The 17,137-nt window shown below is 41.7% G+C and overlaps 1 protein-coding gene across 1 annotated transcript in view; it reads right to left on the reverse strand.

The window, feature by feature from the left end:
- The window catches only part of LOC124593940 (sodium channel protein Nach-like), a 273,902-nt gene that overhangs the window by 22,501 nt on the left and 234,264 nt on the right, over window positions 1-17,137 (reverse strand). Inside the window, exon 10 of the mRNA XM_047132290.1 lies at window positions 15,683-15,842. Coding sequence (XP_046988246.1) covers window positions 15,683-15,842 — 160 coding nt within the window. The remainder of the gene's footprint in view (window positions 1-15,682; window positions 15,843-17,137) is intronic.

Genomic DNA, 17,137 nt, shown 5'->3' on the forward strand with positions numbered 1-17,137 from the left:
TGCTTTCGATGCCTTTCGCGTTTTTGGGTTCTCCATAGATGACTGTCAATATCGTCTCTGATGCTATTCCTTATCCTCAACTGGATTCCTTGTCGGCAACATTTTCGTCCCTTTTTTCTCCTGGGTTAGGCCGTGCAAACGACTTTGAAGCTCATATCACGCTCAAACCCACAGCTCAGCCTAAGTTTTTTCGGGCTCGGCTCATTCCTGTGGCCCTTCGTGATCGGGTAAAATGGGAGTTGGATCGTCTCACTACTTCAGGGGTCTTGCTTCCTGTCACTTCCAGTGAGTGGTCCTCTCCTGTCGTTGTCGTTGCTAAGCCAAATGGTGATATTCGTCTCTGTGGCGATTTCAAAGCCACTGTAAATGCTCAATGCCTCATCGACACTTACCCTATGCCCCGTCCTGAAGAACTGTTCACTAAACTTGCTGGAGGCCAGTATTTTTCTAAAATTGACCTGTCAGAAGCTTATCATCAACTTCCTCTAGACGCTGCTTCCCGGCAGTTTTTGGTCCTTAACACGCCTTTCGGCCTCTATCAATACCAACGCTTGCCATTCGGGGTTGCTAGCGCCCCTGCTCTCTTTCAGCGATTCTTGGAACAATTATTGCTCCCTGTCCCTGGGTGTATCAATTACATGGACGACATTGTTGTCACTGGCTCCACCACTGAAGAACATCTTCAAAATCTCCGCACACTATTTATTTCTTACAGACTGCCGGTCTTAAGTGTAATCTTCAGAAATCACAATTTTTTCAGGCATCTATCACAAACTTGGGGTTTCAACTCTTTCGGGATGGTATTCGTCCGCTTCAGCAAACTGTCGCTGCGATCAATGCCCTTCCTCGCCCTACATCTGTTAAGGAACTGCAGGCCTTCTTGGGGAAAATAGCATACTATCACAAGTTTTTACCGTCTGCGGCTTCGGTGGCTCAGCCGTTGCATCGCCTGTTGCATAAAAACGTGCCTTTTCACTGGTCCGCGTCATGCGAAGCGGCTTTCCAGAAATTGAAGACTATGCTGAAACAGGCCCTGTGCCTGGCTACTTATCGACCTGGCCAACATCTTGTTCTTGCCACAGACGCCTCCCAATACGGGGTCGGTGCAGTCCTTGCACACCGTTTTTCTGACGGTTCGGAACAACCCATTGCTTATGCCTCCAAAACATTCACAGATGCCCAACAAAAGTACTCTCAAATTGAGAAAGAAGCTTTGGCCATTATTTATGCTCTTCGTAAGTTTGGTGTTTTTCTCTATGGCTCAAAATTTCATCTTGTTACGGATCACAAACCACTTGTTTCCTTGTTTCATCCATCAACGTCACTTCCCGACAAGGCTGCACACCACCTCCAGCGTTGGGCTCTTTACTTGTCTCGTTTCAATTATGAGATTCATTTCCGGCCAACGGCTCAACATGCGAATGCTGATGCTCTGTCTCGCCTTCCCATGGGTCCTGATCAGGCATTCGATAGGGCGAACTTATGTGTTTCCACCTGGATGTTGCCGAGCAGCGGGTTGTGGACGGGTTCCCCATCACTGGGGACAGGCTGGCGGCTGCTACGGGTCCTGACCCTACCCTCTCCTGGGTTTTACACTGTATTCAGAAGGGTTGGCCAGATCGCCTGTCCACTAAGACTACTGATCCGTTGTGGAACTACTACGCTCTGCGCTACCGCCTCACGGCTAGGGATGGTGTTATCCTCCTCTCCACTGATAATGCTTCGCCGCGTGTTGTGGTACCTGCGTCTTTGCATGCTTCGGTCTTGCGCCTCTTTCACCAAGGGCACTGGGGTGTGTCTCGCACAAAATCTCTGGCGCGCCGTCATGTGTACTGGCCTGGCATCGACTCTGAAATAGAACACATGGTCGCTGCCTGCGGCCCTTGTGCGTCACAGGCCGCTGCCCCGAAGTCCTCTTTGTCACCGTGGCCTTTGCCTGAGAAGCCCTGGGAGCGCATTCATGCTGACTTTGCGGGACCCTTTTTAGGTACTTATTGGCTCCTCGTAATTGATGCCTACTCTAACTTTCCTTTCATTGTCCGTCGCACGTCGCCTACCACCGCGGCAACCACCAGTGCTCTCGCCCGCATTTTTTCTTTGGAAGGCCTCCCCTCTACTCTTGTTACTGATAATGGTCCGCAATTTGCCTCTTCCGAATTTGCGGATTTTTGTGCTCGTCACGGCGTTATGCATGTCACAGCCCCGCCGTTCCATCCACAATCCAATGGTGAGGCTGAACGAATGGTCCGCACATTTAAGGCTCAGATGCGGAAACTTCTGACTTCTTCTGCTGCTGATGATGCGCTTCTCCAATTTCTGGCATCTTACCGTTTCACCCCCATGGGGGACCACAGCCCAACTGAGTTCTTACATGGCCGACAGCCCCGCACGCTACTTCATCTTCTGCGGCCTTCCACCTCACGGCCGCGGGTGCCTTCACTTGGCCGGTTCACCGCCGACAACCTCATCTGGGTACGGGGATATGGCAGGCGGGCAAAATGGAGCCCGGGCCGCATCCTAAGACACCGTGGCAGATGCCTGTATGAAATCCAGACGGACACGGGTGTTGCAGTGCGTCATTCTTACCAGCTTCGGCCTCGTGTGCTAGCAGCGCCTGTTCCGAATGCCGCTACACCACCTTTGGCTCTACCTGATGCTCGGGATCTTGGCATCTCTCAATCCTCAAAACGCAGCCCTCTCACTGTCATCGCGATGCCAACACAAGAACGGTCGCCACCAGGAGACGTGACCATGCAGGAACCGGATGACCATCCTCTGTCAGAGCAAATCTACTCACCTCCTCCTCCAACGGACGCCGACACATCGCCCATGTCTCCTGTCATATCAACTGGACTTGCCGCAATGGGCAGATTGGGGCATGGGGCCCCAGCAGATTCGACCCCTATGTCTCCTGTCATCTTGACCCGTTGTCATTGGGGACACTTCCGTCCGTACGGGAAGCCTCCTCCTCGAGACTTTACGGCGAGTCAAACAACGCCTATGGACGTTAGCCATCTCCAGGACACCTCCATCAAGACCAGTGCAACAATTTCAAAGGGGGGAAAAGTGTTGTGACTCGCCGATCATTCAAAGAGCCGCCGCGCAATTAACGCGTGTCCTCTACGTGCGGCGCTGTCTGCCGGCCATGCAGCAGCTGCGCCACCTAAGCGGCCAGCCGAGCAGCGGCCGCTAGACTGGGACTAAGTACTCATTCGAATGCTAACGTGTACACATGTCTTGCTTGTCAACTTACTCTGTGACTTATATGTGTTGTGTTGTTCTGAAATATATGTGTTAAACTTGACGTTATAACAGAAATAAATAAGATGCTAGAACAGAATATTATCGAATGATTATACAGTGCTTTTAACAGTCTTTTGTGGGTAGTTAAGAAAGCTGCTGGTGGGGTACAACAGGTTCTCGATGCTCGTGAATTAAACAAAATTATAAAGATGGAAAGAGACAGATCTATTTCTATGGAGGAGATAGTTCTTAAAATTGCTGGTTCTCACTACATGAGTACAATGGATTTAACTGCTGGTTACCATCAAGTCATATTACACCCAGATTCTTGGCAATATACAGCTTTTCTTTTTGAAGGCAGATCATATCAGTTCCAAGTTTTACCTTTTGGACTTAATATATCAGTGTCAATTTTCATTAGTGCATTAGATTCTGCTTTGGGTCAGCAATTATTACAGAGGATTATCTTATATGTAGGTGATATTTTGGTAGACACTAAAATGTGGAAAGAAGACGTAACTATATTATGGAAATTGTTTAACTGTTTAATTGATAGAGGAATTACTTTAAAATTATCTAAATCTTACTTCGGAAAAGAAGTGAGATTTTTAGGGCATATAGTGGACAGTAAAGGTATTAGGACAGACCCAGCACATATTGAAGCTATTACTCGATGTCCAAGTCCTAGAAATTGGAAACAACTGAAATCATTCTTAGGAATGGTAGGATTTCTGAGAAGATTTCTTCCAGGGCAGGATATTGTGAATCCTAAATTACTCGCTTTATTAAAAGAGAAATCAGTATTGGTCTGGGGGAAAAGAGGAAGAGAAAGTCTTTAATGAGATAAAAGGGGCCTTAATAGAAGCTAAAATGTTATACCACCCAGATTTCAATCAGGACTTTTGTATGTGTACAGATGCCTCTGATTATGGTATGTCTTGCGTAATATTCCAAGGGGATTTGACTAATGAAAATGGATTATATCAACCTATTGGATTCGCTAGTAGAATTTTAAATAAACATGAAAGAAATTATTTTGTAACCGAGAAGGAAGCTCTCGCAGTGGTATGGGGTTTTCAAACATTTAGAGGATTATTAATTGGAAGAAAAACAATTGTATATACTGATCATCAGGCTTTAACCTTTTTTAAACAATTGCCGGTTACTTCACGTTGGGTATTATGCTTGCAGGAATTTCAGTACGAAATTAGGTATATAACAGGATCTCAAAATGTAGTTTTGGATGCTTTGTCGAGACTTCCAGCAGGAATGGAGAATATTAACATTGCAGAAGAACCAGGAACAAATTACCATGTTTATTTCCTTTTAAATCAGGATAACAAACATAAGCTTAAACGGTTAATAACTGCTATTAAATGCAATCAAAGAAATGATGATCAGTATAGGGATGTTGTACAAAACCTTAGTAACGGGGAAGAAACAGTTAACACTAGAGGTGTGTGGTTACATGTCAATGAGTTGTTGTATTGGAAAGCAGAGAGGGAACATCAGAGGTGGAAAATTTGCATTCCGAAAACTGTCGTTTACGAATTAGTTATTTATATCCATGAAGGTTACAGGCATTTTGGTATTCATAAATGTGTCAAACATCTGATGAAGTATTATTATTTCAAAAATATGTCCCATATTGTAAAAAGCATTATTAGAACTTGTGAAATCTGCCAAAAAGTTAAAGTTAGTAACAAATCAAAGCATTATAAATTATATGCGGTGATTCCTTGAGGTCTATGGGATCTACTATCACTGGATTTTTTTTGGTCCTCTGCTTCGTAGTTCAGGAGGATTCAGTTATGTGTTTGTTATAATGGAATGTTGGTCCAAATATGTGAAACTATATACTTTGAAATGAGCGAATACAGCAAGCGTTATACGCTGTCTCACTCGAAATTATTTTGTTAACTAGGGCATTCCTAAACCACTTATATCTGACAACCGTAGTGCTTTTATTAGTCAAAAGTTTCAAGATATGATAAAACAATATGGAATAAGGCACATCTTAATCTCAAAATATCACCCTCAAAGTAATTTAGTAAAAAGAGTCATGAAAGAATTAGGATGGTCATGTAAAACATATTGTGCATCTAGACATACTCGGTGGGCCAAACTAATGCCTCAATTCGAAAAAATATTAAACGAATTGCCTCATGTAATGACAGGGTTATCACCTATAGAAATTTTAGGCAAACAAATTATAGGAGAGCCTTTACTAGCTGCTTTACCTTGGCCACCAGTAAATGAGACCCAACCATGGATTTCAAGCGACAAAATTCATGAACTGATTGGTAAGAAAGCTGAACGGAGACTTAAAAGTTATAATAAACATGCTATAGAACCCTCATTTCAAGTAGGAGACCTTTTATTAGTACGATCTCATCCTAAAAGTTCGAAAATTAATAAGGAATGTAGGATATTTTTCTTTACCTTTGAAGGTCCATATGTTGTCCATAAGGTTGTACATCCCAAAGCGTTACTTCTTATGGAACCTTCGTCAGGTGTAATTAAAGGTTTGTATAGTGTTGATCAAATTAAACCCTTCATTCCTAAAGAAGTTAATATTTAGTTTATGTTACATATGAACAAGTGTTCATGGTTTATTCATGCAACTTTTTTTGTGATAGGGACCTATTATTTTAAGGAAATGACAAAAAGTTTACACAAGGGCTCAACAATAATCTACCAGTATTTCAAGAAAGGAAAGATAACTAAAAAGAGTTTATATGGAAGAAATTTTGTTATTAGGTCAGAAGGAATTTTGTATTTACTCGGGTAGTAGGAACCAAAGGGGATGGTTAATGGTTTTAGGGACCATAGGCGTCCAGAGCTATAATGCTCATGAGGACATAGCAGAGTGCATTTAATAGAGATTGGTAACAGTGTTAATATAGAACACATCACACTTTAAAAGAACTTAAATAATTTTTTTGAAGTGTTTTGTAAACAACGTAGGTGACGAAGTCTGCACATGGTCATATTTCAAACAAAAATCATTGAGTCATATGCGTTGTTACACTACAAATTGAGCAGATTCTACTAGAGCTCAATGACAGTGAGCTTTCAGAGTTCTCAGACAGTGAAGATTCTGGACCTGAAACTATTGGAGATACAAGAAATGAAGAAGCACAATGGGTCTACCAGAGCTTAAAACATTAAAGAGATGCTCTAGAACCTGAAAGAGAAGTTAAGAAGTTCCACAAGTAGAAAATAAACAGCTGCAAGGTAACTTCAAATGGAAAAAAATGCCTTTCACATACCTTGTCACTACTTTCAGTGGTCCAGTGAAGAAGTAAGAAGTCCTGCTGAATATTTTTCAGAATACTTCACCAATGATTTTCTGGAATTGCTTTTGGAACAAACAAATTTGTATTCATTGCAGAAAAATAGAGTACCAGTGAGATATACCAGCTCTGAAATACGAAAACTGACTCAAGTACATATTTTGATGTGCACATTATGATTTCCCAGATAGTGTACGTATTGGGAGCCTCACACAAGAATACTTTTGATTGCAGACACATTTTCTGTAAATAGAATATTCAGACTCAGGAATCATTTTCATTTCGTCGACAACATGGAAGGTGGCTCTCCGGAAGACAAACTGTCTTGATCCAAAACTTTGAGCATGTCATTTGAGAAAAGTGTGAGTTGGATCTCACATTACCTATGTTTTCGGAATCCATGCTGGTTGGCAAGGAGGAAGTAATTCCTGATGTTTGAGATCAGAATATGTTCTAAGATTTTACAACAAATTGTTGTCAGCAATCAAATGCCATCACACTTAAGTCTAGATACAGTTCGAATACACAAGGTGAGACCACTGATAAATAGAACCACGAAAACTTGTCTCAGTCTGAAACAAGAATAAATGCAAAGTATTGACCAGCAAATGATCCCTTTCAAAGGAAGGACTGGAATGAAGCAATTTGTTCATGGTAAATCAAACTCTGTTGGGCTAAAAAATTTTGCTCGTTGTGGAATTCCTGGAATTGTATGATTTTGAAATATATCAAGGCACAAGTATGGGAAATTGAAATGAGCACTAGCACCTGGGCATTGGTGGTTCCATTGTGATGTGACTGAGTGAACACATTCCACAAGGCTGTGGGTGCAAAATATATTTCAATAATTATTTTACATCTATGTCACTGGTGCATGAATTGTTGACAAAGAAGACCATTTTCATTGGGACCATCAGAGCTAGCCGGTTACAAAAATACCCACTGAAATCCGAGTCTGAGCTGAAGAAGGAAGGAAGAGGATCTGTCAATGTTTGTGTGACCACAGAAGAAGATATCTGTGTCATTCACTGGCTCAATAATAGTGCTCTCAGTCTCACTTCCTCATACAAGGGTGCAGACATTATTGATAAAGTAAAGAGGTTGAGTGCAGCACAGACGAAACATCTGGAGGTCACAAGACCAGTCATCATAAAGAATTACTGTGCATTTATGGGTGGCATTGACAAAATTGATTTTTTGATCTCTCTGTACAGAAGTCAGAAGTCAACTGAAGACTAAGTTTGAATAAGTGTCCATGATCCTTTTTTGCACTTTTTGATTACAATTTTCCATCAAGATCTCAGTTTTAATTTAATTAATAACTAAGTGTGGCTATGGCTGTCTTAAGATTCTATTAAAATATAAATGGACTGGTCCAAGCTGCTGGAGATGGCAGTCATGTGTGAGTGAGGTGTGAATAAATGTGTGTGTGTTTCTTTCTGTGATGACGGCTGTGGCCAAAATCTGATGTGTAAGTGTGTTTTAGCTGTGTCTGTCTGCAACTTGACATGTCATCTTTACATTAAGCAGTAGTCTTTCTTTTTCTTACATTGTCGATAATCCAACCTGGATTCAGATCATTTTCAGATTCTTTATTTGCCATTGACCACATGCAGTGAAATAGTTGTTTCAATATTTATGTAATATAGATTTACAGAAAGTGTGAAATGGCAAACCAAGAATGGGTACAACATAAATGCAGAGCTGTAAAAGCTTGCATGACTGTAGGAAAGATAGAGGTTCTCTACAGGAAAATAAAAAACTTTTGGGAAGAAAAGGAGTAGAGTAGACGTATTAATATCAAGAGTTAAAATAGCAAATCAATACTAAGGAAATAAGAGTAGACTGAAAGTTGGAAAGAATATGTGTAGAGGGATTACACAAAAAAATTAACTTGGAAGGCAGTATTATGGAAAGGGAAGAGGAAGTGTATGAAGATATGAGAGATATGATACTGTGAGAAGAAACTGACAAAGCACTGAAATAGCCAAGTAAGAACACTGTATCGGACACCAAATGTGTTCTACGAAGGAGAGACTAGACATTATCACTACTCTGCACAATGACTGTGTACTGCATGCTCTGATTTACAGAGTATGCTTCATGTCCAATCCTGATAGCCTGATGGCTGAGCTTCAAACCCTTAAGACAGTTTTCTGACAAAGAGGCTGTTCTGAAAGATGGCCTCTCTGGGAGAAACTTGGTCACACACATGCATTTTTTTTAAATATATATATATGAGGACTCAATAAGAAGACCACCACACTGTGGACACTGGCAGTGGACACTTGCCAGTGGTAACCAGCAGCCATCGCTTGACGATCTCATACAGATGATTTGAGGAAATATTGCGGAATACACAAAACGTGATTCTGTGGCAGATCTGAGGGCCACTGGGAAAGCCTGAAGAATCACATCATGCCTTCAGCAATTAGTGACATTTTAATCACATATGCAGGTGATACATTTCTCATAACAATCTCTCTTCTCATAAGAGAAGAGCTGGAAGAGATAATTTCTTGAAACATAACTTTTGCAAACATATGCATTAGTAACAACAACTTGTAAAAGCTGAAAAATAACATTCAGTTGAAACAGTTAAACCCTACATCTACATTTACATCTATGCTCTGCAAACCACCATCATAAGTGAGGCAGAGGGTATGTTCCATTGTATCAGTTATTAGGGTTTCTTCCCATTCCATTCACATATGGAGCATGGGAAGAATGATTGATGAATGCCTTTGTGGGTGCTGTATTTACCCTAATCTTATCCTCATGACCCCTATGTGAGCAATAGGTAGGGGGTTGTAGTATCTTCCTAGAGTCACCATTTAAAGCTGGTTTTTGAAACTTTGTTAGTAGACTTTCTGGTGATAGTTTGTGTCTATCTTGAGGAGCTGCCAGTTCAGTTTCTTCAGTATCTCTGTGGCATTCTCCAATGGATCAAATAAACCTCTGACCATTTGTGCTGACCTGTGTATGCATTTAATATCCTCTAGTAGTCCTATTTGTTATGGGTCCCACACACTTGAGCATTATTTTAGAACCAGTCGCATGACTGATTTGTCAACCAATCTCCTTTGTAAACTGATTGCCCTTCCTCTTTGTTCTACCAATAAACCAAAGTCTGCCACCTGCTTTACTTACGACTGAGTCTATGTGAGCATTCCATTTTATATGCCTACAGAGTATTACACCCTGCTATTTGTATGAGTTAGCTAATTCCAACAGTGACTCAGTGATATTATAGTCACAGAATACTATATTTTTTCACTATGTGAAGGGCACAATTTTACATTTTTGAATATTTAAAGCAATATGCCAGTCTTTGCACCATTTTAAAATCTTATCATGATCTGACTGAATACTTATGCAACTTCTTTCAGACAGTACTTCATTACAGATAACTGCATTATCTGCAAAAAAGCCTGAGGTTACTATTAATATTGTCTGAAAGGTCATTGATATACAATAGAACAGCAAGGGTCCCAACATACTTCCCTAGAGCACACCCAAAGTTACTTCTGCATCTGACAATGACTCTCCATCCAAAATAACGTGCTGCATCCTCCCTATCAAAAGTCCCCAGTCCTGTCACGAATTTCACCTGATGTGCAACATGATCAACTTTTGACAATAAGCATAGGTGCGGTATTGAGTCAAATGCTTTTAGGAAATCAAGAAATATTGCATCTATCTGACTGCCTTGATCCAAAGCTTTCAGCACATCATGTGCAAAAAGTGTGAGTTGGGTTTCACATGATCTACAAGGTGTACAACTTTGCACCTGCCATTTGCCAATAGGTGGCGACAACGGTAAGTAGTGGTCGAAAGAGGCAGATCGCAGACGTCAGGCAGTTAGCTTGGGCCTCGGTCAACATAACCTCATTCAAACATTACTCGATTTGTGTCTGCATCATAAAGTTGTTCTTGATTGAAAATGTCTGTTAATTTCTCGTCATTTGCAGGAGGTGTTACTGTTTTGTTTCAATACGAAGAAAACAGCGGCTGAGTCTCATTGAATGCTCTCAAGTACATATGGTTGTCGTTGTTGTGGTCTTCAGTCCTGAGACTGATTTGATGCAGCTCTCCATGCTACTCTATCCTGTGCAAGCTTCTTCATCTCCCAGTACCTACTGCAGCCTACTTCCTTCTGAATCTGCTTAGTTTATTCATCTCTTGGTCTCCCTCTATGATTTTTACCCACCACGCTGCCCTCCAGTACTAAATTGGTGATCCCTTGATGCCTCAGAACATGTCCTACCAACCGATCCCTTCTTCTAGTCAAGTTGTGCCACAAACTTCTCCTGTCCCCAATTCTATTCAATACCTCCTCATTAGTTATGTGATCAACCCATCTATTCAGCATTCTTCTGTAGCACCACATTTAAAAAGCTTCTGTTCACTTCTTGTCCAATCTATTTCTACTAGTTTTTCCATTCGTCTGTAAAGAATTCGCATTAGTATTTTGCACCCGTGACTTATTAAACTGATAGTTTGGTAATTTTCGCATCTGTCCACACATGCTTTCTTTGGGATTGGAATTATTATATTCTTGTTGAAGTCTGAGGGTATTTCCCCTGGCTCATACATCTTGCTCACCAGATGGTAGAGTTTTGTCAGGACTGGCTCTGCCAAGGCTGTCAGTAGCTCTAATGGAATGAGGTGTTAAAACCAAGAGAAACAATCTCAGGTGCTCGTTATTGAATCCAATTAATATGTTTGAGCAGAGAATTAAAAGACAAATGTCCGCAATACAGCGAGAGGCAGCATGAGAACGCTCGACCACATGTTGCAAAAGAGGTCAAAACATACTTGGAAACATTAAAATAGGAAGTCCTACCCCACCTGCCGTATTCTCCAGTCATTGCTCCCTATGAATATCACCTGTTTAGATCAATGGTGCAATGCCTGGGTAACCAACACTTCTGATCTCATGAAGAAATCACAAATTGGATCGATTCGTGGATCGCTTCAAAAGATGAACAATTTTTTTGACGCAGGATTCGTACATTGCCTGAAAGATGGGAGAAAGTAGTGGCCAGTGATGGAAAATACTTTGAATGATACATGTGTAATCAATTTGTTTCATTAAAGCCTCAAATATTGGGGAAAAAATGGCGGAAGCAAAGTTGTACACCTTGTATATTTTCAGAACCCATGCTGACTGGCAAGGAGGAAGTCTCTCCTGATGTTCAAGTTCAGAATATGTTCTAAAATTTTTAAGCAAATTGTTGTCAGTAATCAAATGGCATTACCCTTAACACTGGAGATACAGGTTCAGGTACAAAACAATGCACCATGACTTGATGTATGCACACCTATCATCTAACTGGCAATATTCTGATAAATGCTGGTCACTTTTCTCACAAAAAGCTTCCAAGCAGCACAAAAACATATATTAGAGAGGAAAATACTATAAAAAAATCAATTAAAAGTTTATTTAGGTTCATTGTTTCCATACAGTATTAAAAAGAATACAGAAACTAGATGTTAAACATTCATAATAAAACCATAAAATGCATTCATCAAAGTGAGCAACTACTCAGTATAAGCTTTGATTACTTTGTGAAAATGTTTGTGATTTTCTTTTCGTTCATTTATGGAAAGCACCATTCTGAGGTGGCTAGAAAAGAAGTTCAAGCAAATGCTAAGATCCAGAATGAGATTTTCACTCTGCAGCAGAGTGTGCGCTGATATGAAACTTCCTGGCAGATTAAAACCGTGTGTTGGACTGAGACTCGAACTCGGGACCTTCGCCTTTCACGGGCAAGTGCTCTACCAACTGAGCTACCCAAGCATGACCCACACCCCATCCTCACAGCTTTACTTCTGCCAGTATCTTGTCTCCTACCTTCCAAACTTTACAGAAGCTCTCCTGCGAACCTAGCAGAACTAGCACTTCTGAAAGAAAGGATATTGCGGAGACATGGCTTAGCCACAGCCTAGGGGATGTTTCCAGAATGAGATTTTCACTCTGCAGTGGAGTGTGCGCTAATATGAAACTTCCTGGCAGATTAAAACTGTGTCGGACCAAGACTCGAACTTGGGACCTTCGCCTTTCGTGGGCAAGTGCTCTACGAACTGAGCTACCCAAGCACGACTCACGACCCGTCCTCACAGCGCACACTCCGCTCCAAAGTGAAAATCTCATTCTGGAAATATCCCCCAGGCTGCGGCTAAGCCATGTCACCGCAATATCCTTTCTTTTGGGAGTGCTAGTTCTGCAAGGTTCGCAGGAGAGCATCTGTAAAGTTTGGAAGGTGGGAGACGAGATACTGGCAGAAGTAAAGCTGTGAGGGCAGGTCGTGAGTTGCGCTTGGGTAGCTCGCTTGGTAGAGCACTTCCCTGCGAAAGGCGAAGCTCCCGAGTTTGAGTCTTGGTCCGGCACACAGTTTTAATCTGCCAGGAAGTTTCAAATGCTAAGATAATAGGAAAATAGAATATGTAATCTGAGTGGAGAACAGTGTGTCTGCTGCTGTGTATTAGTACTAATTTACTCCAAAAATGCTTTTCCATTTTATATTGTGTATTGCTGATGCTGGTTATTAGTACTTATCTGTGTAAAAACAGTCTTTTTATCACTTAAAACATATTTCTTAAGTTTCTGCATCTGTAGTTAATTTATATACAAACTAGATTTTCTCTTGTGTCTTCGCTAACATATGCATTTGACATATATATTGCATGCATCTCTTCCTGCCACCTCTCTGTGTCCACCACTTCTATCCCTTCCCTCCTCCCTCTGTCCACATTATTCTCTCACCCCTACTGACCATCTCCTCCTCCCCACTGTCACTGTCTCTTCATCTTCCTCTCTCCCTCCCTTTGTACATTTCCTCTACCCCCTCTCTCCAACTACCTCACTCCCCCTCCCTCTGTCCATATCCTCTTCCCCATCTTTCTGTTTGTCTCTTCTTCCCCACTTTACCCGTCCATTTATTCCTCCCCCCCCCTCTCTATCTGTTTATCTCCTGCTTCACCCTCCCATCTTGTTCATATCCTTCTACCCCTTTTTCTCTATCTCCTCCTTCTCCTCTCTCTGTCCATTTCATCCTGCTTCCCTTCTCTGTGCATCCTCTCTTGCTCCCTTAGAGCCCTATCTATCCCCTCCCGCCCGTTCTCTCTGTCCATCCTCTTCTGTATCAATCTCAACCTTCCCCACCAGCCATGCTCATCCACACATATAGACCCCAAAAAACAGACCAATAAAGCCGAAACAACTCAAACACTATAGCCTGTTGTGGTGGGCAGCCTACACGTTGGGGGCTGGAAAACCATTACTTGCCCTTGACATGTAGGCTGCTCTGCAAAGTAGGTTGATAAGGCAGATCAATACTATTCCAACACAACAAAACTGTTGTGAAGGGTAGCTTATGCAACAGGGGCTTGAAACCACACACATGTCTGTATCTCTGCAAATATTAGAGTTTGAGTGCTATAAACTGCTCTATGTTGGTCCTCTCATGGCAAGGAGTTGATTGTCAAATTTGGCACACTTCAGTCCAGGGACCTGGTTGTAGTTCTTACAGATATATAAATATGCTCAACTTCGAATGTGTGTGTGTGTGTGTGTGTGTGTGTGTGTGTGTGTGTGTGTGTGTGTGTTGCAAATTTTGTTTAAAGCTGTGTGAACTTATCATGCATATTACTACAAAATATGCTCCACAGTACTATTTCCAACACTGTTAGAGATGTTAAAGGAAGCAGCTTGTTAAAAATAAGAAAAAGGAGGAAGGTACAGCATGCCTCTTGTAAAGCAATTTTAGTACTATATTTCTGTGTAAAATAAACTGACTGACTGTCTAGAAAACCTGAAGTTAAATGTGATACAAATATAGTAAATGCAGAAGAGTCAATATACTGGGCTGTATTATAACTTAAAAAAATTTTATAACCCAATAGTGATGTTGCCATCCACACTACCTTCTTACATTTTTGTCATTATAGATCATAAGTTAATATTATGAAAAGGATAGATTGTTACTCACCATATAGTGAAGATGTTGAGTCACAGATATAGCGCAAGAAAAAGACTGTTAAGAAACAAGCATTCAGCCAAAAGGCCTATGTCCAAATTGGACAACACACACACACACACACACACACACACACACACACACACACACACACACACACATTCTCGCAAACACAACTTACACACACACTACCACTGTCTCTTGCTGCCGAAGCAATATTATGAGCAGCTGGACATGATGGGAGAAGCAATCTGGCTGGTGGGGATAAGGAGGAGATGGGGTGGAGAGGGGGAGGGATAGCAAGGTAGGGGTGATGGATAGTAAAGTGGAGTGGGAACAGGGAAGGACAATGACTAATGAAGGTTGAGGCCAGGGGGTTTTATGGGAACGTAGGATATATTGCAGGGAGAATTCTCAACTGCACAGTTCAGAAAAGCTGCAGTTGGTAGGAATGACCCAGATGGCACAGGCTGTGAAGCAGTCATTAACATGTGTTGGGCAGCATGCTCAGCAAGTGGGTGATCCAGCTGTTTCCTCATCACAGTCTGTTGGTAGCCATTTGTGCAAGCAGACAGCTAGTTGGTTGTCATGGCCACACAGAATGCAGCACAGTGAACACAGCTTAGGTTGTAGATCACATGACTTGTTTCACAGGCAGCCCTGCCTTTGATGGGATAGGTGATTCTTGTGACCAGAATGGAGTAGCTGGTGGTGGGAAGATGTACGGGACAGGTCATGCATCTATGTTATCTAGGCTATTACAGGGATATGAGCACTGAGGCAAGGGCTTGGGAGCAGGGGTTGTGTCGGGATGGACAAGGATATTGTCTAGGTTTGTTGGGTTGTGGAATACCACAGTGGGAGGAATGGGAAGGATAGTGGGTAGGACTTTCCTCATTTCAGAGCATGAGGAGAGGTAGTCGGGACCCTGTCAGAGAATGGGATTCAGTTGCTCCCATCCTGGGTGGTATTGAGTCCTGAGGGGAATGCTCCTCTGTGGTTGGACGGTGGGGCTATGGGAGGTGGTGAGTGACTGGAGAAATACGCTTATCACTCAGCACTGGATTCTCTATGAATTATTTGAAAATATGCACTTAATTTCTGTTGTGAACTTCCATTTTTACATTAGCAATATGCCAGTTAGAGCTTACACATACTTACAAGAACTCATCAGGCATGAACTGACTGGCTTCAAAGTCACCACTCGAGTACTGTACATCGTACTCTACAACATTGCACAATGAGGGGCAGTGACATGCAATCGAGGCATTCATTTGCTTCGATGGACTCTCATCCAGGTGACGACGAGTTCGCAGCATATCTGGAATGCAAAAGTGTTATGATATACTGCACACCTGAGAGGTGATTAGTGGTTTGTAAGTGCAAGTCATAAATGATGCATTCACTTGGGAAAGGAAGCTGTCGCAGTTCTGCTGATGTCATGTATGCCCATTCATTCATCCATTCATTCATTTCACTGACACATCAAGTTCTATCAGTCCCATAGTGAAGGAGAGCCTTCAGCAATATGGAATGAGTCAAGGTGTACACTAACCAGCAGGAGGCACCACTTCAGGCTACTTCTGTAATGTGTACTAACAATAAATTACCACTAGTGCTAATCTACTCAACTGATAATTATGGTACATCATTTTAACTTAACACAGACCATTACTAGTTACCTGTATACTGGCAAAGTTGGGACATATCTAATACCAATATTAGACTTATACAGAATTGATGTTCCTGAGTCAAAGTATTTAGATATATTGTGAAGAAGTTGCTAATGAGGTATTCTTTTACATTGTGTTTAAATATATGGGACACTTTTCAGTTTCCTACCTGATGTTCACTGTCAACCTGTTATACAGACTTTTGCACTAGAACATAAAACTTCATTCTGAACTTTAGAAAAGGTTGCAGAGTCCATACAGAGATTAGTTCTACTTCCAGCCTTGTCACTGTGAATTGCTGAGGTCATCCTAAATTCACTCTTGTTGTTAACCACTAATTCTACCTGCCATATAGTTGTAGAATCCACAGGTATCTGCAAGAAGTTTTGCTATCAAATTTACTCAATATTGTTATTGTACCCTTCTGTAGAATAAATATATATTTTTTCATCTTAGTCTCAGTACCCAGAACATTATGCCATAAGAGAGCACTGAGTGAAAGTGTGCAAAAGTACATTAGCAATGTTGTTCATGGGTAAGCAGAGAGAAGGATATTTCTGAGTGCAAAGCACTCAGTGCTGAGCATTTCAGTTAATTTGCCCACATGCTGCTGCCAACCCAGTTTACTACATTATGTGATCAAAAGTAGCTGGACATCTGGCTGAAAATGACTTAGAAGTTCGTGGTGCCCTCCATTGGTAATGCTGTAATTCAATATGGTGTTGGCCCACCCTTAGCCTTGATGACAGCTTCCACTCTCACAGGCATACAGTCAGGTGCTGGAAGGTTTCTTGGTGAACAGCAACCCATTCTTCATGGAGTGCTGCACTGAGGAGAGGTATTGATGTTGATCGGTGAGGCCTGATACGAAGTTGGCATTCCAAAACATCCCAAAGGTGTGCTACAGGGTTTAGGTCAGGACTCTCTGCAGGCCAGTCCATTA

This window comes from Schistocerca americana, chromosome 2, assembly GCF_021461395.2.
Source record: "Schistocerca americana isolate TAMUIC-IGC-003095 chromosome 2, iqSchAmer2.1, whole genome shotgun sequence".
Taxonomy (NCBI): Eukaryota; Metazoa; Arthropoda; class Insecta; order Orthoptera; family Acrididae; genus Schistocerca; species Schistocerca americana.